This window comes from Delphinus delphis, chromosome 13 (assembly GCF_949987515.2).
Source record: "Delphinus delphis chromosome 13, mDelDel1.2, whole genome shotgun sequence".
NCBI lineage: Eukaryota > Metazoa > Chordata > Mammalia > Artiodactyla > Delphinidae > Delphinus > Delphinus delphis.
The window spans coordinates 10022059-10049114 of NC_082695.1; the positions used below are offsets into that span (position 1 = coordinate 10022059).

Below are 27056 nucleotides of genomic sequence, written 5' to 3' on the forward strand. Positions count from 1 at the left end.
TTCTCCCAACTCTCCAGACTGCTGACTCACTGGCTGGATGAACCAGCCGTGAGACGTGGGGATCTCGAGCTTCAGACGTCGGCACAAGTGTGCCCTCAAAGATCAGCCATGACCAGGCGTACCTCGCCGGAAGCCCATCCCCTGCCTCACAGAGAATACAGAAGCTTCCTCTGAAGCCAAAACCATCTGGGGGAAGCAGGGGTGGGCGGGGGGGTGGGGAAAGGGATGCTCAGAGAGGAGAACTGCCCAAACAGGCGGTTCATCTTTTTTTTTTTTCTGTACGCGGGCCTCTCACTGCTGTGGTCTCTCCCGCTGCGGAGCACAGGCTCCGGACGCGCAGGCTCAGTGGCCATGGCTCACGGGCCCAGCCGCTCCGCGGCATGTGGGATCTTCCCGGACCGGGGCACGAACCCATGTCCCCTGTATCGGCAGGCGGACTCTCAACCACTGCACCACCAGGGAAGCCCAGGCAGTTCATCTTTGAAACCACTGGACATTTATCCAAAAAAGACTGTTTCAAAGTGAAAAATATTAAGTTACATTTAATACCACAGTTAAGTTTTTCTTTTCAACACCATCGTGGAGTAAGTCATTTCAGTTAGAGAAAACGGGGTTTGTTTGTTTTTTCCTTTTTGGCATGCCTGGGTCACAGGGTATATATTTTTTGCCCATGACCAAATCTAGCCCATAGGCATGTTTTAATAAGCCTACTGTGTGCGTAATGGAATTGATTGTCTATATTTTAAAATTGGGAGATGTCACATAAAGATGGAAAAGCTTTGGTTCTTGAAGACTCGAAAGTTCTTGCCACTCTGAGTAAGAGTTGGGTGTGGCCCAAGGTCAAGATCGCTGCCCACTTTGCACTAGGTGGTGCCTCTTGGGTTGCCTGAGACTCAAAAACCCCTGGCATCTCAGTCCCAGCTTGCCTTACATATTTATGCTACCACTGTGCTCCTTTAAAGCCTTGTAGTTTCTCAGCCCGAGGAGTTTAATACTGATTGAATCATTGACGGGTTCCCTGATTCATTCACGTCTACCCATATCTATGGAACATCTCTGCGCTGGGGGCTGTAGGTGCGGTGATGGAGACAGATCCAGCCCCTCCCCTCCGGAGCTTAAGAGCCTCCTGGCGGAGACGGGCTTTACACAAACACAGCTGTGATAAGGCTGAGTTGGAGAGTGTGTGGTGCTTTGACAGACCCAAACAGAGAATCTGGCTGAAATGGAGCCAGGGAATACTTCCTGGAGGGAGTTGTGTTAATTTAGAAACATGGGCCTCAAGTTTCTTCTAATGGGAAGGTAGCTTTATAGCCCCCATTCCCCTGGAATCTTGGCTTTCTGAGTGGCTGGGCCAATAGAATGTGTCGGAAGTGGTGTGATGCCAATTTCTGGGTCCCGGCTCCAGTAACTGGCAGCTTTTCCTTCTTATGTCTTGGGATGATCACTCTTAGCACCCAGGCACCACCATGCCGGGAGGAAGCTGGCAGCCTGTGAAGAGACTCATAGGGAGGAGGACCAAGACTGCGGGCTCTCAGTCCTGGATGAGCTCAGAGCTGACAGCCAGCCCCCAGGTGCCACCGTGTGCACGAGCTCTCTCGGAAGCAGACACTTTGAGCTGCCCCAGCTAGTGCTGAATCCCTCCCCACTTAACCCTACTCAGATGGCAGATTTGTGAGTGAAATAGATGTTTGCTGTCTTGAGTTAATAGGTTTTGGAGTGGTTGCTCACAGCAACAGTAACTGGAACAGAAGTAAATATTGAGCTGAGATCTGCAGGTTGAATGGGAATTCAGTAGGCAGAGGGCAGAGGGAGAGGCCCTGGGGAGGAGGGAGAGGGGGACAGTGTGGCTGGAGGGGAAGCCAAGGGCTAGCCCATCCAGAACCTTGTAGCCCCTGCTCAGACTTTTGTCTTTATCCGATACAGAATGGTGGCCACTGAGGATTTTAAACTGGGAGTGGTTTACATCTGGAAAGCTCGCTCTGGCTTAGCGTGGGGAAAGGAGCCAGAAGAGGTGGAGGCAGCCATTAGGAAGTCACCTTCCTCCTGGGAATTTGAGGACAATCTTGGGGTCACAGAGCTAACTAAAAAATAGGACCAGAATCTAGGTCCCCTGCTTTCCATTTCCACAGGCTCTTTATTCAACCCTAGAGCTGAGGAAACCACAAGCCAATATGTTGGCATGCCCAGGCTTACTGGCTCAACCCAGTGGTCTAGAATACGGGGAAATTAACCCAGCTATTACACGCCTTAATCTCTTCTTTTATGTCTCGTCTCAACTGCAAACATAAGACAAGTTCTACCCGTTGTTTTTTTCTCCTTTTTCAGCCGAACCTGCAGCTGAGAAATGAGGTCAATGAACACAGTGGGAAAGACTGCTTGCAGGCCGGAATCTTTGGGGACATGCTTGATTTTCTTTTTTCCCTACATAGTTTGTCAGACTTAAAACTTTGGTCTAAAAGAACTTATCCTATGGTCTTAGATCCAGAGGGGGGGAAAAATCCCTTTTGCTTTTAGAATGTGCAGGATCAAATACTGTGTTAAAAAAGCAGTTCTAAATGAACACTTGTATTTTTGATAATTCTGTGACTGGAATTATATTTATAGAACATAGCTCTTACATGTGAGACGCCTTCTAGCCTGCCTGGAAATTAAGATTTTTAGCCATAGATCTGAGGGTTTTAAGTAATTGAGGGCCAGAGAGATCAACTTCATTTCACTGCATAATAATAGCTAGCAATTACTAAGCACGTCTCATAAGCCAGGCTCTGTGCTAAGTGTTATTTCTTTTAATCCTCATAACAAATTTGGGAGTTTGGTACCATTCATAAGGGTGTAGAGAGAAGAGGCTCAGAGCAGCACAGCGACCTGCCCAAAGCTAAACAGTTGTATGGGGGAAGTCTGGGCTCGAACCCCAGCCCTGTGCTCTTAACCACTACTCCCTACTGGTAGGGATAATCTCCCAGTGCTATTTTATAACCCCTGCCGCCCCCACCTGCATTTGATGGCTATGTTGCAATAACAGCCTCCAGTTTTATTTTAATGACCAGCCTTGCACAGCTCATGGAATCCACTGGATAAGTCATAACCAGACCAATGTCCACGTGAGGAAAGATCTCATGCATATTTAAACTTATTAAACTTTAAATATACCATGTCTTGCACACTGAAACATGGATCGGAGAGGGAAGAACTGTGTTCTGTGACCATGGATTAAAAACCCCATGTAAACAAGGGCAACGTTACAACCAAACTATTTAAACAGCCACGGGAGGATCTTTACAGATGCCACCTTCCCCAGAGCCTGTCTGTTTGCCCAATAATCTGGGCAAAAAGTTCCTGCGAAAAGAGCCACTAGTTCGTTCCTTCTCTTTATTCTAGAGAAAGGCTGCCAGGTGACTAGTGCCCCTAGAGGTACCAGACTCAGAGAGGGTCATCGAGGCTCTTAGATGACACTAACGGCAAAACTTGCGCTGAGCTCGTGGGACCTTCACGGAGAGGGTAAGAACCCCTCGGCTCACTGAGTGGCTTTCTCTGTAACCTGCGCCTCTTCAAGGTCCCGTGAGGACACTTCAGTGGGGTCCACCGAGTGGCTGGATGGAGGTGGCTCAGGTCATGACTTGCCTGCTTTTATTTTTTTTTTCATTCTGAAAATCATATTTCTGATTTTGGCAATAGATAACACCACCACACCCTCCTTCTCCAGCCCTGGCCTTTCTAACCAGACATGCGGGCTGCAGGATTTCTGGCGGGCTGATACAGATGGGTCTAACCATACTTCTTTTTTCGTCACCCACTGAACTCCCATTCAGCATTAAAGACCCTGCTCAGAAGTTACACTTATGGGGATTCTTTCCAGATTTCCTTTTCACCCCCTAAAGTTGAGCGGGCGGACACTGTGAAGTAATAGAAAAAAAATATATATATATTGGTCTCTGCCCTCACTTTCTGGCACAGAGCTCCTAAAACCCTTGGAATTTCCTACGTGATAAAGAGTACCAGGGGCATCTCTTGTTTTAATATTTGGTCTTAGACCCTGGATCCTGACACAGAGCTCCCAAATCCCTTGGAATTTTCTGGGTGATAGAGGTGTCTTTTTCTGGGGAATGGGGCAACTCTTGGTGGGCTCCTGGATAGCTTTAGGATGGGGGCTGGTCGCCAGAAAGACCAAGCCATGATTAGAAGCTTGGACCTCTCAGCCCCACCCCCAGTCCTCTGGGAAGGGGAGAGGGGCTGGAGACTGAGTTAATGACAGAGCACGCCTATGTGATGAAGCCTCCATAAAAATCCCTGAAGTACGGGGTCTGCAGAGCTTCCGAGCTGGTGAGCACATCCACATAATGGGAGGACGGCACGCCCCAACTCCACAGGAACAGAAGCTCCTGTGCCTGGGTCCCTTCCAGATCTCACCCTGTGTACTTCTTGATCGGGGTGCTCATCTGTACCCTTTATTATGTAATAACATGGAAAATGTAAGTCAGTGTTTCCCTGAGTTCTGTGAGCCATTCTAGAAAATTATCAAACCCAAGGAAGGGGGTCATAGGAACCCTGATTTATAGCTGGTTGGTCAGAAGTACAGGTGACAACCTGGGACTCGTGACTGGCATCTGACGTGGGGCGGGGGGGCAGTCCTGTGGGACTGAACCCTTAACCTGCGGGATCTGATGCTAACTCCAGGTAGAAAGTGTCGGAACTGAACAGGATGGTAGGATGCCCTGCTGGTGTCACAGACATTTGCTTGGTGTGGGGGAAAACCCCACACATCTGGTGTCAGAAGTATGAGTGTGATCATGGTGTGAGAGTAAAGGAGAAACACGTGGGAGGAGTGTTCTTCCTTTACAGGCACACTTCAGGGCACTGGAGGTCCACCCCATGGTACTGTGCTGTGGCACCGCATGCGGTAGGGACTGTCCTCCAATCCTTTTCATATCTCCGTGCCATCAGAAGGCCTGCATGCAGTAGGTCAGCTGTACAATGAGAACGGGCCTGGGTCAAGGTCGTCTCCCATTCTCACCCCTACACTTACTTGGAAACCAGGATAAAGGTCCAAGACATAATGCACTAAGGGGCCATGGGTATTTTACTGAAGATCTTCTGGGGAAACTGAGGAATGGATCTACATGTCACACTATGAGGCAAAACCTCGTAAAAACCCTCATTAGACATCTCCGTTCTCTCCCACTGTTGGCTGCCTTTCCTCTCTTCTCTCCTCCGAAGGGTCCCTTCCGCTCACACTCCCGGCCCGTCTCCTGAATGTCTCCATTCTATCTGTCAGGGAAGCCTCTCTGCTCTTCCTGTCTATCTGCGTATTCACTTGAATACACTTGCTCACCAAAGAAAGCTTCTCCTTGGGATGCTGACTCTTTGGAAGGCATGTGGTGGGGATTGTAAATCATAGATATTTTCTCTAGTCTCAGAATGAATGAATGAGTTAATAAATGAATGCACAAATGGTAAGCTAGCTTACTTAGACCAACCCACTGGGTAAAAATAACCAAAAATGCTGGACAAAATATTTTTTTTAGAAAGAGTGGCAAAGGGACTTCCCTGGTGGTGCAGTGGTTAAGAATCTGCCTGCCAATGCAGGGGACATGGGTTCAAGCCCTGGTCCGGGAAGATCCCACATGCCGCAGAGCAGCTAAGTCCGTGCGCCACAACTACTGAGCCTGTGCTCTAGAGCCCATGAGCCACAACTACTGAGCCCGCAAGCCTAGAGCCTGTGCTCCGCAACAACAGAAGCCACGGCAATGAAAAGTCCGAGCACCGCAACGAAGTGTAGCCCCCGCTCACCACAACTAGAGAAAGCCCGCACGCAGCAACGAAGAACCAGTGCAGCCAATAAATAAATAAATTTTAAAAATAAATAAAATAAAATAAAAAGAGTGGCAAAGAGCCAACAGCGAAGTGGGAATCTCTCGGCCAAAGCTAAAGAGAGACTGGAAACCAGAGAGGTAAGGCGGCCTGGGAGCTGCTTTGGTCCTAAGGACATTTGCCAATTTAGAAAAGGTTAACTTTCCTTCTAACAGCTTCCCAGGGCAAGGAAAAAGCACAGTCCATGGTCTGCACAAATGAGGAAGCAAAGAGAAGACCCTTCTTACAATAAGCTGGGATTCCCAAGGGCCAGACTTTCAAGGGAAAGGTGACTAGAAATATACCAGCCCTTCATGGTCTCACACTCAGGGTTCCCACCAGTCACCAGGAACCCTGAGCTTTAAGAAGACCTCCAACCACTAGTGTTCAGCCCCCTCACCCCCCACGCCAGGGCCTCACAGACCAGAACTCCCTCCTTTTTTTTTTTCCTTTAAGTTGAAATTTACATAACATAAAACTAACTGTTTTAAAGGGTGCGATTCAATGGCATTTGAATTGATGGCTGTACAACCATCTCCTAAATCTAGTTCCAAAACATTTTCATCAGCCCCAAAGGAGACCCCACACCCGTTAAGCAGTCATTCTCCATCCCCCCACTTCCTCAACCCCTGGCAACCACCAATCTGCTTCCTGTTTGGGATGAACCTCAAACAAACTATGGCAAGTGAAAGGAGCCAGGCACAAAAAGATCCCATATTGTATGGTTCCATTGGTAGGACCATTGTTTTTAAGACGTACACATGCATATTTCTTTACGTTAACGTTGTGAAGAATTTGGGAAATGGTGCATTACGTGCTGTGGATTCCATTTCCTCTTTAGCCGGCAACATGTCAATTTGGGTTCCTAAACGCAGCCCTAGCACAGTAACTCTCAACCTTGGCTTCACATGGGAATTATCTAGGGGAGCTTTAAAAAGTACTATGTCCGGGGGCTTCCCTGGTGGCGCAGTGGTTGAGAGTCTGCCTGCCGATGCAGGGGACGCGGGTTCGTGTCCCGGTCCGGGAAGATCCCACATGCCACGGAGCAGCTGGGCCAGTGAGCCATGGCCGCTGAGCCTGCGCATCCGGAGCCTGTGCTCCGCAGCAGGAGAGGCCACAACAGTGAGAGGCCCACATACCGCCAAAACCAAACAAACAAACAAAAAAACAAAGTAGTGTGCAAACACATTAAGGGAACTCAGAATCCAAATGGGCTCTGGAGGTGGTTGGGCTGAAATCTGGGAAGGATCAGGAGAGGGCAGCATTTAAGCTGGGCTTTTAATGATTAATTAGAACCTTAGTTGGAAGAGTACTTAAGGCCCAGAGAACAGCACGGGAAAATGCCTAGAGGTAGGGACAAGCCTTGGAATGAGAGGGAAAGAGGCACACCTGGGGACCAGCAAGATCTCTTGGGTAGCTCTTGGCATTGGATGTGCGGACTGACATATGTAGTAGAAGATACCTCACTGTACCGGGAGGTGAGGCTGGCGAGGCAGGTTGAGCCAGACTAAAAGAAGCCATTAGACACCAGCCTAAGAAGGGGCTCCCCATGTGAGACAGCTGCCACCCCTCAACCCAACCAGGCAGTGTTCCTTCACAGTGGTCCTTCCCAAGACCACTGGTGCCACGGTGATGGTGTCTACTTACGTCAAAAGAATATCCCCATACTGGACATCTGACATCTTTTTGGCTGGTTGGAATATATTTCTTCCTTCCTCTTTGAGTTTCTGAAGTTGTTGTTGCTTCTTTTTCAATGCACTCTCCTCCCTCAGAATAGTAAAGTAACCACGGCCAATCTTCACCCACTGAATCAAGATGCTGGAGAAAGAGAAAGAGAGAGGAACACGAGTTGGCTATCAGTGGAATGTCTTACTGTCTTGGGACTGAGAATCCATTGAAGGGCACTCTCGTGCCCAGTAGCAGGAGACCTCCTGCCTTTAGAATTCCAAAGCCACAGAGACCTGAGCTTGGATTATGGACCCACCTCTTACCAAAGACCTTGTACCAGTTACCTAACCTCTCCTGGTTTCGGTTCCATCACGCCACAAACATTTATTGAGTGCCTACTATGTGCTAGGCACTCTGCTGTGTCCACTGAAATGAGCATAATAATTGACACCCCAGAGAATTAATTTAATTGGCGGCATTTTTATTTTGTTTTGTTTTTCATGGTGTGTCTCAGATTCAGTGAAATGCGGTATTTGAGTTTCTTATACATATGTCACCGGAAGGTCACCAGCAATCTTTTTCTAAATTTAGACCCCGCTTCTCAGCTCACGCAACGTTTTCTGAATCTCTATGCTACACGACACATGTGCATCCCAGCCGGTCACTGGCAGGTACGGATCAGACATCGTCTGCCCAGCCCATATTCTTGTTACAGCAAACTAGTCTCTCAGGTTCCTCATGTGTAAAATTGTGCAAAACCAAAGGAACGTGTACGCTGGTGGAACACAGTGAAACCAGATCACACAGAACTGGCCCTGGATTGTCCATTTGGGCTCTTATTTTTAAGTTTAGGGATGCAAGCCGTTGATCTGAGGTGGAATTCATATTTGAAACAAAAATGTGCTTCGGTTTTGCTTTCAAGCTTCTGAAATCCACTCATCAAAGAGCATCCTGAGGTTGCCGGATAACCTGATAGAACGAAAACCGTAACCAGGAGCAACCCCTTAATTTCACAGGGGACGATTTTCTGGATGCGGCACAAAGCAAATGCAGAGCTGTTCTGGGAGCTGGGGCTGACGGCAGCTGTTTTTTCATGGTTATGTTACTTCCCAGAGACTCCTCGCTCAAAACGTGGTTCATAGGTCAAGACTGACGTCACACACGCAGCACAAGGGTGCGAAATGGCATGACTCACATTATGAGGCTTTCTGGGCTCCAAAGCAGGTCTGCAATCAGCTGAGGGAGCGGGGGGGGGGGGGGGGGGGGGAGAGGCGGCTTGCGGGGGGGAGGGCCGGCTTAGGGAGCGGGGTGGGGGGGGGTGGCCGGCTTAGGGTTTTCTGGGAGTGGGGCTGGGTGAGGGGTCCCTTGTTTGGGTGTGGTCTCAACTTCCCGCCAGCACCAAAACAAGGAGCACCTTGGGTTTCTTATCAGCTTTTGCCCAGATGTGGGGCAGAGGGAATGGGGAGGAGGGGGGCGGGCAGCTCAAACGCTGTCAAAGGTCGCAGGTCAAAAATGGGGTCAGACTCTTCATTGCGTTAATTCACGCCCAATTTCAAATGTGTGTGTTTGCCTAAATAGCTGCATCATTATTAACCATTCAACAAAAATGTAATGAATACCCGCTGTGTGTCAGGAGCTACTCTAGGTGCTGAGGTACAGCAGCAAACCAAACAGCTCACAACATTCCTGTCCTCGTGAAGCTCCTATTCCAGGGGGTGGAGACAGACACGAAACAGCGTGAAGTGTAGGTGACACGCTAAGTTCCAGAGAGGAGCATAAAGCAGGGACGCGGGAGAGTGAGAGACAGGGGTGGGGCGTGGATTGGTGCCATTTTAAATTGATGGTCAGCGAGGGCCTGGCTGAGAAGGTGACATTTGAGGAAAGACATCAATGAGGTGATGGAGTAAACCATGCAGATGCCTGGGGGAAGGGAACAGCATGTGCAAAGGCCCTGGGCAAGTACAACTTTTCATCCAGAAAAGTTTCGCTTTCACTGAATAAAATGTTATGTGACATCACATAGTACAGTTTGTGCTCCTGAAAGATTATATTTGTCTGATTTAGATACTGGTCTTCTATCTAAGACTTTTGTTTCACAGAAAGGATCTGCTCTGAAAAAGGAAGGAAGGAAGGGAGGGAGGGAGGGAGGGGGGAGGGGAGGGGAGGGGAGGGGGAGGGGAGGGGGGAGGGGAGGGGGGGAGGGGAGGGGAGAAGGAGGAAAAGCACTGCTGTGTCCCAGACTGGGTGCTACCCTAGGAAGCAATAGATGTTACCACTTTCATTAAGACGCTCATCTCTAATAACTCCAACTAACATCCTCAAGCCGAACCCCAGCAATTGGAGAGGTCCCTCTCTGCCATCGGACCTCAGTGAGACTTCTCAAGCATATCCAGGGTGCTCCTGAGATGCAGCAAATCATCTGGATAAGAGGCTTTTTCAGTGAACGAGGCCATGTTGTGGTTTCACATCTGTGGCAGAACTTAGCCCTGTAGCTCAACAGTTCTGTGTCTGCCCTCCCGCAAGTCCCTCACTTCTGGGTGTGTGAGTTCACTTATTTATCCTCACAACAGCTCGACCTTGTGGGCACTGTTGTTATCATTTCCATCTGCAGATGAGGAAACAGGCCCAGAAAGGTGAGGTCAGAAAAGCTGGAAAGAAGCAGATCTGGGGTCTGAACCCAGGTGGTGGATTCCCCCGTGGGGTCGGACTACAGAGTCCACTGGTTTGTAGGAGGTCAGGATGTTTCCACTGGGGAGTCTCACCAGCTTGTCCTGGAAATCCCTGTCCTCGACTTGGAGATTCTATAGGCCACCATGTGTCCTTGGCTAACTTGGGTGGCTTGTCATTGACTGGCCCGGTGTTAGGGGCTCGCCTTTACCTGTTGCCCAGATTCTCTCATGGAGTAGAAGGCTGTCAGCAAGGCCTCTCAGGTCCCAGAACTGACCGTGGTCTTCAGAGGCAGTGGGTGGGACCGGCACTGAGAAGTCTCATGTGTGATAACTGCGCACAACAGGGGGTTCCAGGGACCTGGAGCAGACCCAGGCAGTATGGTGGGCTTTGTGCTCTGATTTCACTGTGTAACTGAACAAAAGCCTTTGTCTTTCCCTGCAGAAACTGTAACCAACTAGATCCTGAAATGCAGGTGTTATGGGCTGAATTGTGTACCACCCCGCAGCCCAATTCATAGGGTGAAGTCTCAACCCCCAGTACCTCAGAATGTGACCTTATTTGGAAATAGGGTCACCGCAGATGTCATTAGTTAAGATTCGGTCATACTGGAGGAGGGTGGGTCCCTATGCCAATATGACTGGTGTCCATATAAAAAGAGGAAACTTGGGCACAGACACATAGGCAGAGAGAAAACCATGTGAAAATGAAGGCAGAGATCAGGGCAATGCTTCTGCAGGCCAAGGAATGCCGAAGATTGCCCGCAAATCAGCAGAAGCTAGGAGAGAGGCATGGAACAGATTTTCCCTCTCAGACGCGAGAAGGAAGCAACCCTTCTGATACCTTGATCTTGGACTTCTAGCCTCTGGAACTGTGAGACAATAAATTTCTGTTGTTTAAGCTACCCAGGTTGTAGTACTTTGTTCCAGCAGCCCTAGTAAACTGTTACAGCATGATCAAATATCTAAGCCTACACTCATGCAACAGCCCAACTCTTTATTTTCTTTGACTGCAAGGGTTAACAAAATCCTTATTAAATTAATTTTAGGGCTTCCCTGGTGGCGCAGTGGTTGAGAGTCCGCCTGCCAATGCAGGGGACGCGGGTTCGTGCCCCGGTCCGGGAGGATCCCACATGCCGCGGAGCGGCGGGGCCCGTGAGCCATGGCCGCTGAGCCTGCGCGTCCAGAGCCTGTGCTCTGCAACGGGAGAGGCCACAGCAGTGAGAGGCCCGCGTACCGCAAAAAAAAAAAATTAATTTTATAATAAGTGACAGGCTGAAGGTCACGCCACAGTAAATAAAAGGGACCTGAATATTATGTCCCAGGCCCTGAGCTGGACACCTATTTTGTGTCAGATCCTGTTCTAGGCAGTTATGATGTGTCCGGTTCTGTTCAAGCACTGGCACTACAAAGGCAAACACATCCTCAAAGAATTCACAGTCTTCACCTCTGCCTCTGAGTTATCTTATTTCTATAAAAGTAGAAATTAAGAGGTTGTTAAGAGATTTATTTGACTTCTTTATGCCCTTATGCCAAAAAGGATTACGAGCAGAAAAGTTTAAAAGTGAGAAAGGCAGGAGACATGAAAAAATAAGAAAACAGTATCAGGTAAGACAAGTATCGAAACCCACGATACATGAGCTAGTGCCCAGATTTGGCCCTCAGCATCCTAGTGGCCAGCACAAGGAGGGAAACACAATCCCTCATGTGATTCCTCATGACCATGAGATTTTGAAACAGCTGTTCAGGTGATGCCTAGCCATTCCTGGTGGAAGAAGAAGAGATTTCTTTCAAGGACCTGTATAGGGACGACACTGTGAAAAGCGAAGTCTGCAACAAACCTCTAGATGCGGGTAGCGATGAATGCTTGTCTTACTGATTGACTCACAGAAAAGCATCGGGGAGTTGGTGTTGGTAATTTGAGGAATCTAGCAAGTTTTCTGGTAGAACTGCAGCCCCTTTCAACCAAGGCAGCTGGACTCCTAGAGGTTAGATCTTCTGGAAAGACCTGGCTGAGAGATGAACAGAGGTGGTGGTGTGGGGGGGGGGGCAGGGGTTGTCTGGGCCCTCAGGTCAGACCCACCAGCCTATTCTGGGAACTTCAGGCTGCGGGGTGTTCGCTCCGTGCACCGTGAAGTGCTCCCCTGTTACTGCAGAGGCCCATTTAAAAATGCCTAGTATTTTAGCAAACCCCCATTTAATTCCCTGTATGTTCCCTCCATTTTCTTCATCATTATTGTTGATTACCAGGCTATTCGCCTGAAGGGAGCTATTTGCAGGGAAGAGCAGTCTTCATCTTTAAATCCACTCACCCGGGGCCTCCTGTTCACTGCTTTCCGTGATGTAAAACTCCCACGGCTAACGTGGCAAGAGGATGGGGAGTCAAATAATTAACTGCGCCAGGCAAACGGAGGAAGAAGCGGATTATAAAATGGAAAGTTTCCTCTACCCAAAGCCACTTCCTCTTAACCAATGCATGCGGGTAGGTTTTCACATTTAAGGGACATGTGTTCTCTGTACATTCATCAGCCTGTGTGAGCTGATGAATGAAACATTCGCAATATGGCAATAGGAATAGTCTCAGTGGGGCTGAGCTGAGCCACACCGAAGGGGCAGGTTTCACTCCCAAGCACCTTCAGACCTGAGGGCCAGTGTACGCAGTGGTAAGCCTCGGAGGGGCCAGCCTCTTGGATGGGGTCTCTACTTTGCCACTCCCTTAGGCAGGTCTTAAACCTCTCTAAACCACAGCCTCTTCATCTCCAAACAAGGAAAAAAGTGATTCTTGCCTCAAAGGGCTGTTGGGAGGATTAAATGACAGTGGGTGTAGAGAGTTTAGTGTAGTGCCTAGTACCCAGGACTCAATGATTGGGCGCTACAATTATTACTGTCAACTCGCTTAACAGTGCTGAGAGGGTGGTGTGATCTGCAGTTGAGAAAATAGAGGGAAGAGGTTAAGTAAACGATGAGGGTCATAGTAGCTGGGAAGTAGCAAAGCAAGGGTTGGGAGCCAGCAGGGATGATTCCAGAATTTCTCTCTCCATCTGCATGCTGCAAACACAAGAATACTCAGAAGGAAGCTTTAGAGCTTTGAGTCTATGCATCTCTGGGCTGTTCTTATTGTGCAGAGTTCACCTCTAGGCCCACAGAAGAGAAGCTGGTGGCTTACACTTTCCTCCTTTAGAGCATGTTTTACCCAATCCAAGTCACCTCCTGTGGCAGATCAGGTCATCATTCAGCAAATACTCACTCCCTCCCCCATCCCCTACATTCAGGCGGGGAATGTTCTCCCAGCATCCTGACTTTGGACTTCACCATATGACTTCTTTGGCCAATGGGGTGTTAGTAGATACGACCTGAAAAGAAGCTTGAAATAAGCTTGCTCAGTTGGGTCCATGACAAGAAAAAAACCCCACTATTTCGCTGAACCCAGAAGAATAAGAAAGGCATGGAACAGACCTGAACCCAGCTAATCTCAACCTAAATCAGCCAAACCCCAGTTATCCCACAGACACATGAGCAAGGAAGAAATACTTATTGAAAGTCACTGAGTTTTAGGATAGTTTGTTACACAGCATTATGGTGAAAATCGCTGACCAATACATCATTTGTTATAAGAGGTGACATTATTTTATGAACCACAACGAAGGAAAAATCCATGCCAGTTCGATTAAGACATGATTGTACACTGCATCTCCAGTTCAGAGATGTTAAAATGTGGGAAAAAATGTGCCTATTCGATATAAAATATGGCATTAGGAAAGAAATTGCCTCAGACCTGAGAAAAGATGATCTGGAACAGAACCTGGAACATAAAGGTAATTAACAGCCCCTTCAGAGAAGTATCTAGCAATTTTCTGATATTCTCTGATGAGACTGAGAGTCCTTCTTGGGGTGTTAGATTTACCCCCACATCTGGCCTGTCAGACTTGTAACAAGGCTGTTAATCTTTACTAGTCATCCTACTCTTGAGTGATGCTATCCAGCTGTTTGTTACTCTAAGTGTGGTCCCTGGACCAGCAGCATTAGCAACATACAGGAGCTTGTTAGAAATGCAGAATCTTGGGCCCCCCTCACACCTCCTGAATGAGGATCTGCATTTTAACAGGACCCCTAGATGACTCATATACACATATAAGTTTGAGTTGCACTGGTCTAGCTGTCCTCTCCCTTCTGTTAAAAGATACTCTTTCCAGAAAGAAATCTTCGAACTGGCTTTATTAGAAGCCCAATTCCCTTCCTACAAGTTTGAAATAAAACTTTGACACACACTAGCAGTCAATTCATCTCAGAAAGTTCTTCAAGCACAGCTGTAGCAGCCATTCTCACTCTCTGAGGGCACTCTGCTTGTCATGAGTCTCCCATTACCTGAATCAGCAGCTCCATCCCCAGGGCCCCAGAGGAAACATGGAAAAAAACAGACAGCCCCAGCTCTTCACAGGGGCCTTGCAGGAAGCTGCGAGTACTGGAGAGTTGACAGGCAGCGAAAGAAATTCACGTTCCACCTTTCTATTATGGGGGGCATGGGATTAACCACCGCAAATCACTTTGTTAAAAATCAACAGCCCAGATGTACTTAAAAACAAAAAAACACAACTTTTAATGGTAGTATTGCTCTGCGTCCAGCTGGTTTTCACTCACATTTTCTGTCTCTGCCCGCAAGAAATATGGGACTATAAAGCCAGGAGAGCTTCCATGGGGGAGGAAGCATGACATTAAAATGAACAAACACTCCTGGCAATATCCGATTTCAGGGATGTCCTGCTCTCGCAGAAGGGAATTGCCTACATGGGAAATTTTCACTTAACAAATTTTACTGTTTTCCAATAATGGCAAATAAAACAGTTTCTTCCCAGATTGTGGAGGCTGAAGGCTTGGAGAACCCATTTCATCTGGCTGGCTCACGTCTTGCTTTGTCAGCTCACCCAGACATATCGATTTCAGAGGAGGAGAGGGCAAACGCGATGGAAGGGAGGGATGGATCTGACACACTATCCTGAAATTCTTGAATTTTCAGGCAACCCCTACAGGCAAATTAATAACCCAGCCCTAGCGCAAACGCACCAAGCAAATATTTTGCATTTAAGTTCCCGCATTAGAATGCCCTGTTTATACAATAACTTAATAAATCTGCCTGGCTGCCAAATGGACAAGAAGGTGAGAATCATTCATTAAAATGCAAATGCAATTGAGATGGAATTTGGAATACATTTATTACAGTAATTGAACTTCAGTCAACTGCAGGCACGACACAGATTCTGAACTACCTCTCAGACAAAAGGACATGTTGCGTTACCAACACCCCACCCCCACCCCAAGTTAATATCTTTGTCAGCATGCAAATTAAAGCCATTGCCTGAGGGCCAATGATTTGCAATGGAGGATTTCACTCGTCTTTATAGGACAAGATTGCCAGAGATAAAGGTCAACTGCATACACAAAAGATTGCTCTGGTAGCATATCGTGTGTACAGCCAATTGACTGCAGACATCTTCGGAGTGCTTACTGCAACTATATTCTTATTAAATCACATCTGAACATCTCTTTACTCTCCCTGGGTTATTTGCTAATTGTAATGCCTAACAATGGGAGATTCGCCAAGTCAGGATTTCACCTCTCAGATCAAAAGTTTCAGATGGATTTCTCTCCTGTCTGAATGACTCAGCCCAAAGACGAGGCCCAGTTCAAGGGTTCCTTTTAATCAGATGGAAGAGAGATGCTACTGAGACTGTGATAAAGACACAGCAAAACTGACTCGCAAGGGAGAAGTCGCTTTATCTGCTTCAGTTTTATTCTCTCTGGCTCCTTTGCAAAATTCATGTGGCATTTCTGAGGTCTGGGCAAACAGCGCACCTGCACCTAGCAGACGCTGTCTGAGTCGGAAGAAGGCACGGCCTAGAGTCTTTCTTTGGCCACAGGCCAGTCTTCCTTTGCTATCCAGAAGTGACCTTAGTGGCAAAATACAATTCATTTCACCTGTAAAATGGAGAGATTGCTTTTGTCCCCTTCATCCCCTTCATATTCATTAATTCATAATGAAGTGATGTCCACTCTATTTCCTAAATGTCACTAGACTGACTTCCTGTTGCCACCACCCTAGCCAGAAACCATCTATTACTCTAAGTAGCTTCCTATCTGGTCTTTCTCCTTCCCAATCCATTGTCCACCTGGCTGTCACAGGGCTCTTTCTGAAATGCAGACTCATTCCCATCAGAGTGTTCCAAACCCTTCAGTGGCTTCCCACTGCTCTCAGGATGAAGTTCAGACTTTTTCCCATGGCAATAAGTCCCTCTAAGATCCGGGCTTTATCTCTAACTGTTAGGGGAACCACTGACTGAAACCGCCCACCCTGGCCAGGCACCATAGTAACCATTTGCATGAGTTGTTTTACGACAGGAGGCCCTGGTAAGGAACCCGGAACTAACAAGCCGCCACCCATCGGAAGAATTCGGGAAAGGTCAAAAGGAGACGCCAGTCCCTATGTCCTACAAACCTCCCAGAATCCTCCCTGCTGGAATCCATCTTGGCTGAGTGATGCGCGCGCCACCAGGAAGGACCCGAGTCAGAATGATTGGCCAGAGACTGACCCAGAAACTAATCCCATCACCATAAAACCCGAGACTGCGAGCCACGTGGCAGAGCAGTCTTCCTGGGATCCCTTACCCTGCTGCTCTCCGCCCGGGCGCCCCTTCTCAATAAAATCTTTTGCTTTGTCAGCACGTGTGTCTCCTCGGACGATTCATTTCCAAGTGTTAGACAAGAGCCGACTCTCGGGCCCTGGAGAGGGGTCCCCCTTCCTGCAACATACCCCACTCATCCAGTCATTCATTTGTATCTCTCTACCCCTCAGAATCCTATGATTCTGCCTCTTCCTGTAGCACTTCCTCCCCCTTTTCACTTGCTGATTCCAAGGCTTTGGAAAAACTATCAACTGTTGACCATTCAATACTGCTACTCCCTCCTTCCCTCCAGCTCTAGGCTAGGTCAAGTGCCTCCTCTGTGCCTTCACAGCTCCCCGTGTCCATGTGCTCCCCGTCACTGCACTCGCCACACTATATAGCAATTGCCTAATTCCTTGTCTGCTTCTCCCACTAGAATGCAGACTCCTTGAAGACAGTGCCTGATACAGAGCAGGCAGTCAGCATTTACTGGTTTTCCTTCCCTACCTCTCGCCCTTTCTCCCAATGGCAGAAAGTCCCATTTCCTGAGCTTCCTTAGTAAAGACCACATTATCCTGGACATCAAATATCTAGATAAAAAGTCGACAAAACAAAACAACAACAAACAAAGCCACATTTTCCAGCTGCCCTGGCAGATAGGACAAGCCAGTGAGGTACAAGAGGAAATCGTTGGGAGGGACTTCTGGGAAAACTCTATAAAGGAGGTTAACACAGCTGGGAGGCATATGCCCTTTGGTCCCTTTTTCCTCTTCTTCCTTCCTGCTGCCTGGAACTTAGCTACAATGTCTGCAGTTCCAGTAGCCATTGTGTGAGCATGAGGAAACCTTGCAGGTGGAAGCAAACACTAAGGATAGTGGATTAAAAGATAGAAGGAATCTGGGTACTTCCTCCAGAAGGGAAACCTCTTTTATGTGAGGGAGGTAAGCCTTTACCTTGTTTAAGTCATGGTAATTTCAGGACTCTGTTTGCTAAGCAGCTGAATATAGACCCCAACTGACAATCTCTCTTAGTCTCTGTCTCTGTCTCTTTTTTCCTTGACTAAACTGTCATGATTATCACGTTTGAAATGCCACCATCTTGGCTAAATCACTGGCCGTGGACTAGGGAAAGATATTAGGAGAGGTTACTTTGGATCATGGGAAATGAGGCAAGGAAACTTTCAAGCATGAAACTGTTCTGTGAGAGGTAGGTCTGGGAGCACCTCCCCTGAGGGTGCCTGAACATCTGGGAAACACACAACAGGAGGGTCTGAGCCTGTAAGGAATGAAGGCTGGGGGCCCAGGGGAGTGGCTGCAGTTGGAGAGAAGCAGGTACTGTCTGGGGTGGTGGCAGGAGGCGCACAGTGATGACCTGAGCGGCACTGAGCTAGGCTCTCGATGTGCAGCTCTCTCCTCGCATCCACACACCATCCCTATGAAGGAAGTGCTCTTCATTTTGCTGTCGAGGAAAGCATGGCTCATAGAGGTCAAGGAGTAGTCTGACCAGAGGTTAGTAACTGGTGGAGCTGGAATTTAAACCCGGGTAGCCTGACTCCAAAGTGTTGCATGAGGAAAATGCGCTGGTTTTAGAAAAGGTCTCTTCTAGGTTTAACTGCTCATCGCTTCCTTGCCACTCAATGTCTGTGACTTCGGGTGAGTCATTTTTACCTCTTTGAGATGCACGTTGCTCATCTGTAGCATTGGGATAAATTGATACCCTCCCAGGATATTGTTGAAACCATATATGTGAGGCAGTTAGCATGATGCCTGGCACATCGGAGATCTTCAATAAATGGTAACAACCACTGTTTTCATCATCATCATCATCATCTCCATGAAGCTATAAATGACTGCTGTTACAACAACTCTCTTGCTTTGCACACAGGACGGCCGTTTGGCTCCGAGCCTCCACAGGCTTCTGGGAAGCGGCACTTGGCTCACGTGTCAAGCTTAGGAGTTTCTCTCCTCTGAGGGTAGCGGCAAGAACAGTCTAATTAGACCACAATTATTTTGGGGTTCGGTCAACTGCACTACACAGTAATTCATAAAGGTCTGTGAATCCACTGTACGTAGTGGTGGTAGGATCAACGCTTGGTTGTCATGTCAAGTAATGAAATTTATGAAGCTAAAGGGCCAGGGAGTTAACCTCTGCTCTGCTGAATAAAAATTGACATGCAGAGACCTCCTAAGTATTTTAAGTGGTTTTCTTTTCTGGGTTCTTCCTTTATTTAACCTCTATCTAAGACCTTCACTAAAGAAAATGAAGGGGTTTCCCTGGTGGCGCAGTGGTTGAGGGTCCGCCTGCCGATGCAGGGGACATGGGTTCGTGCCCCGGTCCGGGAAGATCCCACATGCCGCGGAGCGGCTGGGCCCGTGAGCCATGGCCGCTGAGCCTGCGCATCCGGAGCCTGTGCTCCGCAGCGGGAGAGGCAGCAACGGTGAGAGGCCCGCGTACTGCAAAAAAAAAAAAGAAAATGAAGAAAGCAGGAGAGGAAGACAAAGAGGTAAAAGAGGAGGAGAAAGAGATGGAAAGAAGAATGTAAGGAGCCCACACCAGCCTGGGAGACCCGCTGAGGACAGGCGATGGTCACGAGGCTGACGGGTTTGGGCGAAAGTGGGACATTAAGGTCAGTTAGGAAGCCAGGTTCTAATTCTAATTCTACCAACAACTAACTGGCTGTGTGATTTAGGCAGAATAGTTAGCCTACTGATTTAGGGATAGGCATCACCCCACTGCCTCTATCACGGCTGCCATCACCACGAGAACATCAATAATTACCACGTGGCAATAACTATGAAAAGGCTTTAAAGTTACTAATCTCTCTAACTTCTAAAGCAATTCTCCAAGGCAGCAATTAGCAGTCTTACGGCCCCATCTCACAGTGAGGAAACTGAAGTACAGAGAGGTGCGGTGACTTATGCAAGGTCACCCAGACGGGGTGCCGTGGAGTCTGGACTCGTATCCAGACCTGAGCCTGTCTTCCTCATCTGTCTTTTTGAGATAGTATTATCTTATCTGATTTGTGAAAGATGAAAAATGAGGAACTAGATGCGAAAGCATTTTTTAGAAAGTCAGAGTACAATCTGTACAACAAAGCACAATTGGGTACACACATAGGTAAGTTGGTGACGAGTAAAATTAAGATGCAAAAAAAGCTGTACCTCTGTGAATCTCTATGCGCTCTCTGCTAAACCCTCTGCCACCTTAGGCACCACTCAAGGAACTGAAAAAGGCATGACGTGTTTGGCTGGGGGTTTGGAGTCCAAAAGTCTTGGCAACGTAATGACTCAAATGTTCTTGCCTCTTAGCACTGCTCCCTTGATGTTTTGGTCCTCCACCAGGCAACAGAGTCAGCTTCTGAAACGTGAAGATGCACATCCTAGGGAGAGTGCACCACTCCGCTGTCCTCGCAGCTCCCCACCATCTGGCCTGGCTCCACCCTTTGCTTTGTCTCAGGGCTCTACACTTCTGAGGGGCTAAGTAACAAAAGTTTTCCATCCTGGATGCCATGCCCTGAAATCAGGCTGCCGTTGCCTTTCCCCCGCCGTTCCCTCTTCACTGGCCTCCCTATCTTGGAACTCTTTTCCTCTCCAACTCTTTCCAACGTTGCACATCGTCTCCAGGCTTCCCAGTACAGCCTCCAGGGCTCTGCGCGAGCTGGACCTGTCCCACCCCCTTAGCCTCCTCCTTGCCCCCTGATGCTCTAGCAACACCATCATGCTGCACAGCCATGCTCTGCCTCATCTCGTGCATTTGTCCCTCTGCTTGGAATGCCCTTTCTTCTTCTTCACCTGGCTAACTTCTGCTCATCTTTTAGAACTTACTCAGGTATAAACCCCACCCTGTGTGGAAGTTGCCTCTGCTTTTCCTGTGCCGGAGCAGGCACCTCTGGTATGTGCTGCCCTCAACTGCCGGTTGACTTGTTTCTGTCCACGCACGCCCTCCTCCTACCCCCACTACCAGACGGAGCTCCCAGAGGGCAGGGACAATTTCTAAATATTTTCTGCGTCCCCAGAACCAGCACATGGGGAGTCCTCAGAAAATATCTGTTGCCTGAATAACTAACCATTTGAAATTCTTGCATCTCTAATCTGAATTAAATACACACCTCCTTTGGGGCACGTACCAATGGCGCAACCCTACTCTGATGTGGCACGTTCGCATTCTCTTTGGGTGGAGTGGGTGTACAGAACCGTCTGTGCAGAAGCTGAATCATCCGAATAGGATAGAGATAAAGGGATGCCTCTGAAATTTATTTTTTTTCCATCTGGGAACCAGACTATAGCGGTGTTCTGGAAGAAGTGATCAAATGAAACAGGTTCCCCATGTGCCTCTCGGGAAAGTTATTTCTTTAGCTCGTAATGTGGTCTCTGACCTACCTTGTGCCCAGTGACCACAAGCGGTGCTTAAACCCCTCAGAGGAACACAGATCCAGCCCTTAATACCAGGCTACACAATAGGCACACGTGTGCTTTGACTGATGGCACAAGTTCATGGACTTTGCAAGCTTTTGTGACCTCACGATTCACACACACACACACACACACACACACACACACACACACCCTTGTTCTCACACACCATCCTCCTCCAAAATCCATCTCAGACCTTGTAAACATCTTGAAACGTAAGCACAGTGACAGCAACCTAAAATGGTCATTTTGTCAGAGGACGCTGAGCAAGGCTGCCGTCCCCACTGGTTCCTTTGTGGTTAAAAGGTGCCTTGGCCCAGGGCTACTCTTTAATTAACGTGAGTCAGCATTTGTGTGAGAGATGTATGCATCCCTTCTGGAAGAGGAAGAATAAAAACTCGCCAAGTGGCAACAAACCGTTCCATATGCATCCCAATTAGGGCGACTTCTGGAAGGGAGCAGAAGTCCCCATAGCTCCGGTTTCTAGGCAACTGCGATGAGGAGTTCTGAAGCTCTTCGGGAAGGGGAGATTGGCAAGTCGGCCTGTGAAGGAGTGTAATGTGCCTCTTGCTGCTCCCCTCACTTCCCCACCCCGCCTTTTGTCTATTTACCCCATCACATTTAGAAGCAAATTAGAACTTGGAGGGGGTGTGGAAGAAGCTAACTATCCTTGAGTGCAAAAACCCTGGGGAGGATTAGGCTGTGAGAATTACCCTAATGATAGCCATCACCTACAGAGCACTTTCTGAGTGTCAGGCAGGGCCCCAAGGCCTCACACGTATTATCTCATTTAATCCCTACGAGAGCCCTGCAAGGCAGGTACTATAATTTCAAAGGCAGAGAAACTGAGGTTCACAGAAATGAAGCCACCTACCTAAAGTCACACAATGAGAAGGTGGCAAAGCCGGGACTTCCACTCTGGTCTGTCTGAATCTAGGAGTTGCCGACATTTTTTTTTCTTTCTTTTTTTTAAGTATAGTTGACTTACAATTTTATATGAGTCTCTGGTATATAACATAATGACTCAGTAGTTTTATAGATTATACTCCACTTAAAGTCATTATAAAATAATGGCTATATTTCCCCGCGCTGTAAAATATATCCTTGAAGCTTATCTATTTTATATATAGTAGTTTCCCTAACCACTGCCCTCTCCTGCCATCCATCAACACACAGAAACTTACCCCACCTGAAAAAAGGAGGCAGTTCGGCAATCGGTTCTGAGATAAACTGGTTGAGTATTTTTTTTGTTTTTTAAAGAATGTAAGCCCTACCCTACAATGCCCATTACCACCTATTGTGCTCAGTGACTAAATGGGATGGAAGGATTGTTCATGGACCAGTCAGTGTGGACAGAAAACATGCATCAGCAGAGAAACATAGGCTTTTTCTGGAGCACACTGGCAATCTCCAGAGAACCACCGGCTTATCATTTTGAAACAGACACCAGACGATGGAATCAGGCACAAGACCACAAGCCTGTGAGCTTCTGACCCGTGTCCTTCTGCTTGACTGATGGTGGGGGTTACCTGCTGGAGAACAAGAACTGTTCAGGAATTCACAACAGCTTCTTCGCTAAGTGTCACTATGAGGGGAAACTGCAGGGGTCTGAGGCGCGGTGCAGTTGCTGGGGGCGGTGTGTGGTGAAAGGCTTCCCTTCTCAATTCACAACTTGGGTCTTGCCTGCCGCCAGGAGGGGCAGCTTCTGATGGCCTCCTGGACGTGGGGTGGCTGTCTGCCACAGCTTGTCCTTGTCATGGGACATTGAGAGAGATCCCGGAAGATGCAAAACCTCTGTTCAGGACCACGGTCGGCCCACACCCCCAACCCCGGCCCCCATTTACCCAGGGTCTGTTGAGCTGCCTCGGTTTGAAAGATGTTCTGTTTACTACCTGATCCCAGGATTAAACTCTCATCTTCCTCTCACATTTGAGATGGCCTTACATCAATCCCTAGCCCAGTGTCTGAGACAGAGCAGGAACTTAGCAAAAGGTGTCTACAGTCACCCAACCTTCCAGGTCCTGTCCTGGCTGCGATCGTGTTGTCTTCCCTGCCAGGGATCCCTCCCCCAGCTCTATATCCTTTTTACCTGGTCGTTTCCTAGTCACTTTTCTAGACCAAACACTTCCTAAGGGTGTAAACTCAAAGAACCACAGAGGTATTGCAGGGAAAAGGTAAATGAGTCCAAACACACTCTTTTTAAGGCGGTATCTAGTCTGCAAAACACCATAGACACTCTTACCAATAATGTGGCCTGTGATCCCTTCTCCAACACTTCCCCGCTCCCAGGCCCCAGGGTCTGAGAGCTCTTGAAGCTCTTATTTTTATCTTTGTATAACTATCAATAAAGTGCTGTTCAATGGTACAACCCCACTATTAACACTGTATTCTACAAACTGAGCTTTTGGGGGGTGCCATTCACCCTGAAACATACATTGCAAATGGTAGCCCCTGGAACTGTGCAAAGGGGCAGCCCTGTTCCGAACATACACCACTCCTTTCCCCACCCCCGTCCTTGCATGGGTAGTAGGAGACCTTCAGAGAAAGTTCACTGGATCTAAAGGGTGCTTTTCAGCTAATGTGCATTTGGGGCTGTTTCAGGGCAGGGATGGAGATCCAGGTTCTTGCCTTCACTAGTTGTTTGGATTTGGCTTTATTTAATGGATTCCCGAATAAGCTCTTCTGATTTAAAGATTGTCTTGCAAAGCAATGTTCTAATTGGTTTCTTTTACTTTGCACACACATTCTGCCAGGAAACTCTTGTTTGGAGCTAATCTGACCCAGAACGACTCCTAAAGCTAAACACACAGTCAGATGTGCTGAAGGGCCAGGACATGCGTTTTCCTTAAATGGTACCCATGGGCCTGACAGAGCAGCGCCAAAACAGTCAGAATTTCCTGACCCTCAAAACTCCGTCTGTCTGCCTCATATGCAACCTAAGGGAACTTGCTGAAACATCATTCTCAGCACTTCTCAGCCTGTTTGATCTGACTGTCCTGCATTTTCTTGAAGTTCAGGGCAGAAAAGTGCTTCTGCAAGCATTCTTGCTTTGTTCTCATTTCCATGGGAAACTTTGGGGAGATAAAGTCCAGGTAAGTGAGTTTGTAAGGGGTCCTTCTAATCCCAAGGGAGATGGCAGTGTTCTGCTGTGATGAGGTTTGACTTTGGGAAAATGTCTCATTCCACATTACTGTCCATCTATTGAAATGATTTATGGGACGTATCTGGGCTGCTCAATAGGAAAAAAAAAATTGTGCTCATCTCTCTGTCAGTTTTTCAACAAGAAAAAGCCCAGAAAACCTCTACAGTTATACACTAGGGTGGCTTCCCTCAGATTGATCAGGGAAAAGGCATCTTGGAGCCCCTAAAGGTAACCTCTCACATGCAGGTAGCCCTGATTGTCTGGGGGAAGGTTCCTAATCAAACACTATGGGATTTGAGAGCTATGATGGTGTGGATCAGTGAGACGTCAGGAAGAACGGCTAGTACGGTCTCTAAGAGCTTCGAGGACCTGTTCTCGACAGCGACACGTTGTGGCAGTGAGGGGCAATGGAGGACACAGCACCAATTTTCTCCCTCCATCTCTGGGTGTGGGAGGTAACCAATAAAGCTATTCATTAGACATTTCAAGGCGGAGGTGAAGCTCCCAGAGGGAGACACTTGACTTCCTGTGAAAAATCCATGTGATGGCTCCTATGGCTAGCTGGAAAAATATAAGAAGTGTGACTTAAATTTGTAGTCTCTCTCTGTTACAAAAGAGATGGTCCTTATGATGCAGCTGCTCATATTCTAAATGCTTTCTGTGTACTAATTTAATGTTAAAAACAATGTCTGAAAAGTATCTAGCTCTTTGTCTCTCAAGGCAAAGGACAAACTACAGCACCCTAAGCTTCTTAGCTGTATGCTCTCCAGAATTCGACTTTCCTTCCAATCAGATAGGAATGAGAAAACTCCGGGTCCTCGCACAGGTGATAAGAAAATCTCTCCTAAAGAATGGACAGCTCTTCTGCCCGTGGACGCCGCCAAGTAAGCATCGTTGACGTCTCCCCCCCGTCTCCACTGCCATCATGTCTAAGTCAGAGTCACCCAAAGAGCCCGAACAGCCGTGGAAGCTCTTCATCGGAGGTTTGAACTTTGAAACAACCGACGACAGTCTGAGGAGCCATTGTGAGCAGTGGGGAGCGCTCACAGACTGTGTGGTGTTGACTGATCCAAACACCAGGCGCTCCAGGGGCTTTGGGGTTGCCACATAAGCCACTGTGGAGGACGTGGACGCGGCCATGAATGCAAGGCCACACGAGGTGGATGGGAGAGCTGTGGAACCAGAGGGCCGTCTCAAGGGAAGATTCTCAAAGACCTGGTGCTCGCTTAACTGTGAAAAAGATTTTTGCCGGTGGCATTAAAGAAGACACTGACAAACATCACCTAAGAGATTATTTTGAACAGTATGGGAAAACTGAAGTGATTGAAATCGTGACTGATCGAGGCAGTGGCAAAAAAGAGAGGCTTTGCTTTCGTAACCTTTGATGACCATGACTCTGTAGACAAGACTGTCATTCAGAAATAGCGCACTGTGAATGGCCACAACTGTGAAGTCAGGAAAGCCCTATCTAAGCGAGAGATGGCTAGTGCCTCATCCAGCCAAAGGGGTCGAAGTGGTTCTGGAAGCTTTGGTGGTGGTCGTGGAGGGGGTTTTGGTGGGAGTGACAACTTTGGTCATGGAGGAGACTTCAGCGGCCAAGGTGGCTTTGGTGGCAGCCGCAGTGGCGGTGGCTATGGTGGCAGTGGAAATGGCTATAATGGGTTTGGTAACGATGGAAGCCATTTTGGAGGTGGTGGAAGCTACAACGATTTTGGCAGTTACAACAATCAATCTTCAAATTTTGGACCCATGAAAGGAGGAAACTTTGGAGGCAGAAGTTCTGGCCCCTATGGTGGCGGAGACCAATACTTTGCCAAACCCCGAAACCAAGGTGACTATGGCGGTTCCAGCAGCAGCAGTAGCTACGGCAGTGGCAGAAGGTTTTGATTACTGCCAGGAAACAAAGCTTATTTAGCAGGAGAGGAGAGCCAGAGAAGTGACAGGGAAGCTGCAGTTTACAATAGATTTGTGAACGCAGCCAAGCACAGCGGTGGCAGGGCCTGGCTGCTACAAAGAAGACATGTCTTAGACAATACTCATGTGTACGGGCAAAAAAAACTATATTTGTGACTAAGTGTATAACAGGTTATTTTAGTTTCTGTTCTGTGGAAAGTGTAAAGCATTCCAACAAAGGGTTTTAATGTAGTTTTTTTTTTTTTGCGCCCATGCTGTTGATTGCTAAATGTAATAGTCTGATCACGATGCTGAATAAACGTGTCTTTTTTCAAAAAAAAAAAGGAATGGACAGAATCCCAGTGGCATGGTCAAGCAGCTGGAATGAGGTATAAACACCAGCCACCAGGAATACTGTGTTTCTTGTATGTGTGTTTAACACATGCAATCCAAGTGCCAGACATATGCATCTTAACTCATCTACCCGTCACAACGCAGTTTTATTAGCATCCTCATTTTACAGAGGAGGGCAATGAGATTCAGAGAGATTAGGTAGCTTGCCTATATTCAAACAGTCTGTCAGTGGTGGAGCCGGGATTCAGGCTGGTTCCAAAAGCCATGATATACTACCTGTCAATACGGTAGATCAGGGGAGGGGTAGGTGACTGGAAAACTGGTTTTCAAGATGATTCTTGTTCTTATGCACTTCTGGAGTAGAGCCATGAGGAAATGTATGCCTGTTGAAATATACTTACAAGCATTAATTCTGGAA

The 27056-nt window shown here is 47.8% G+C and overlaps 1 protein-coding gene and 1 pseudogene across 1 annotated transcript in view; one reads left to right on the forward strand and one right to left on the reverse strand.

Annotated features, from left to right (window-relative positions):
* Positions 1–27056, reverse strand: part of CCDC60 (coiled-coil domain containing 60) — a 101023-nt gene that overhangs the window by 49340 nt on the left and 24627 nt on the right. Inside the window, exon 3 of the mRNA XM_060029374.1 lies at positions 7495–7665. Coding sequence (XP_059885357.1) covers positions 7495–7665 — 171 coding nt within the window. The remainder of the gene's footprint in view (positions 1–7494; positions 7666–27056) is intronic.
* LOC132436469 (heterogeneous nuclear ribonucleoprotein A1-like) lies at positions 25317–26278 on the forward strand (annotated as a pseudogene).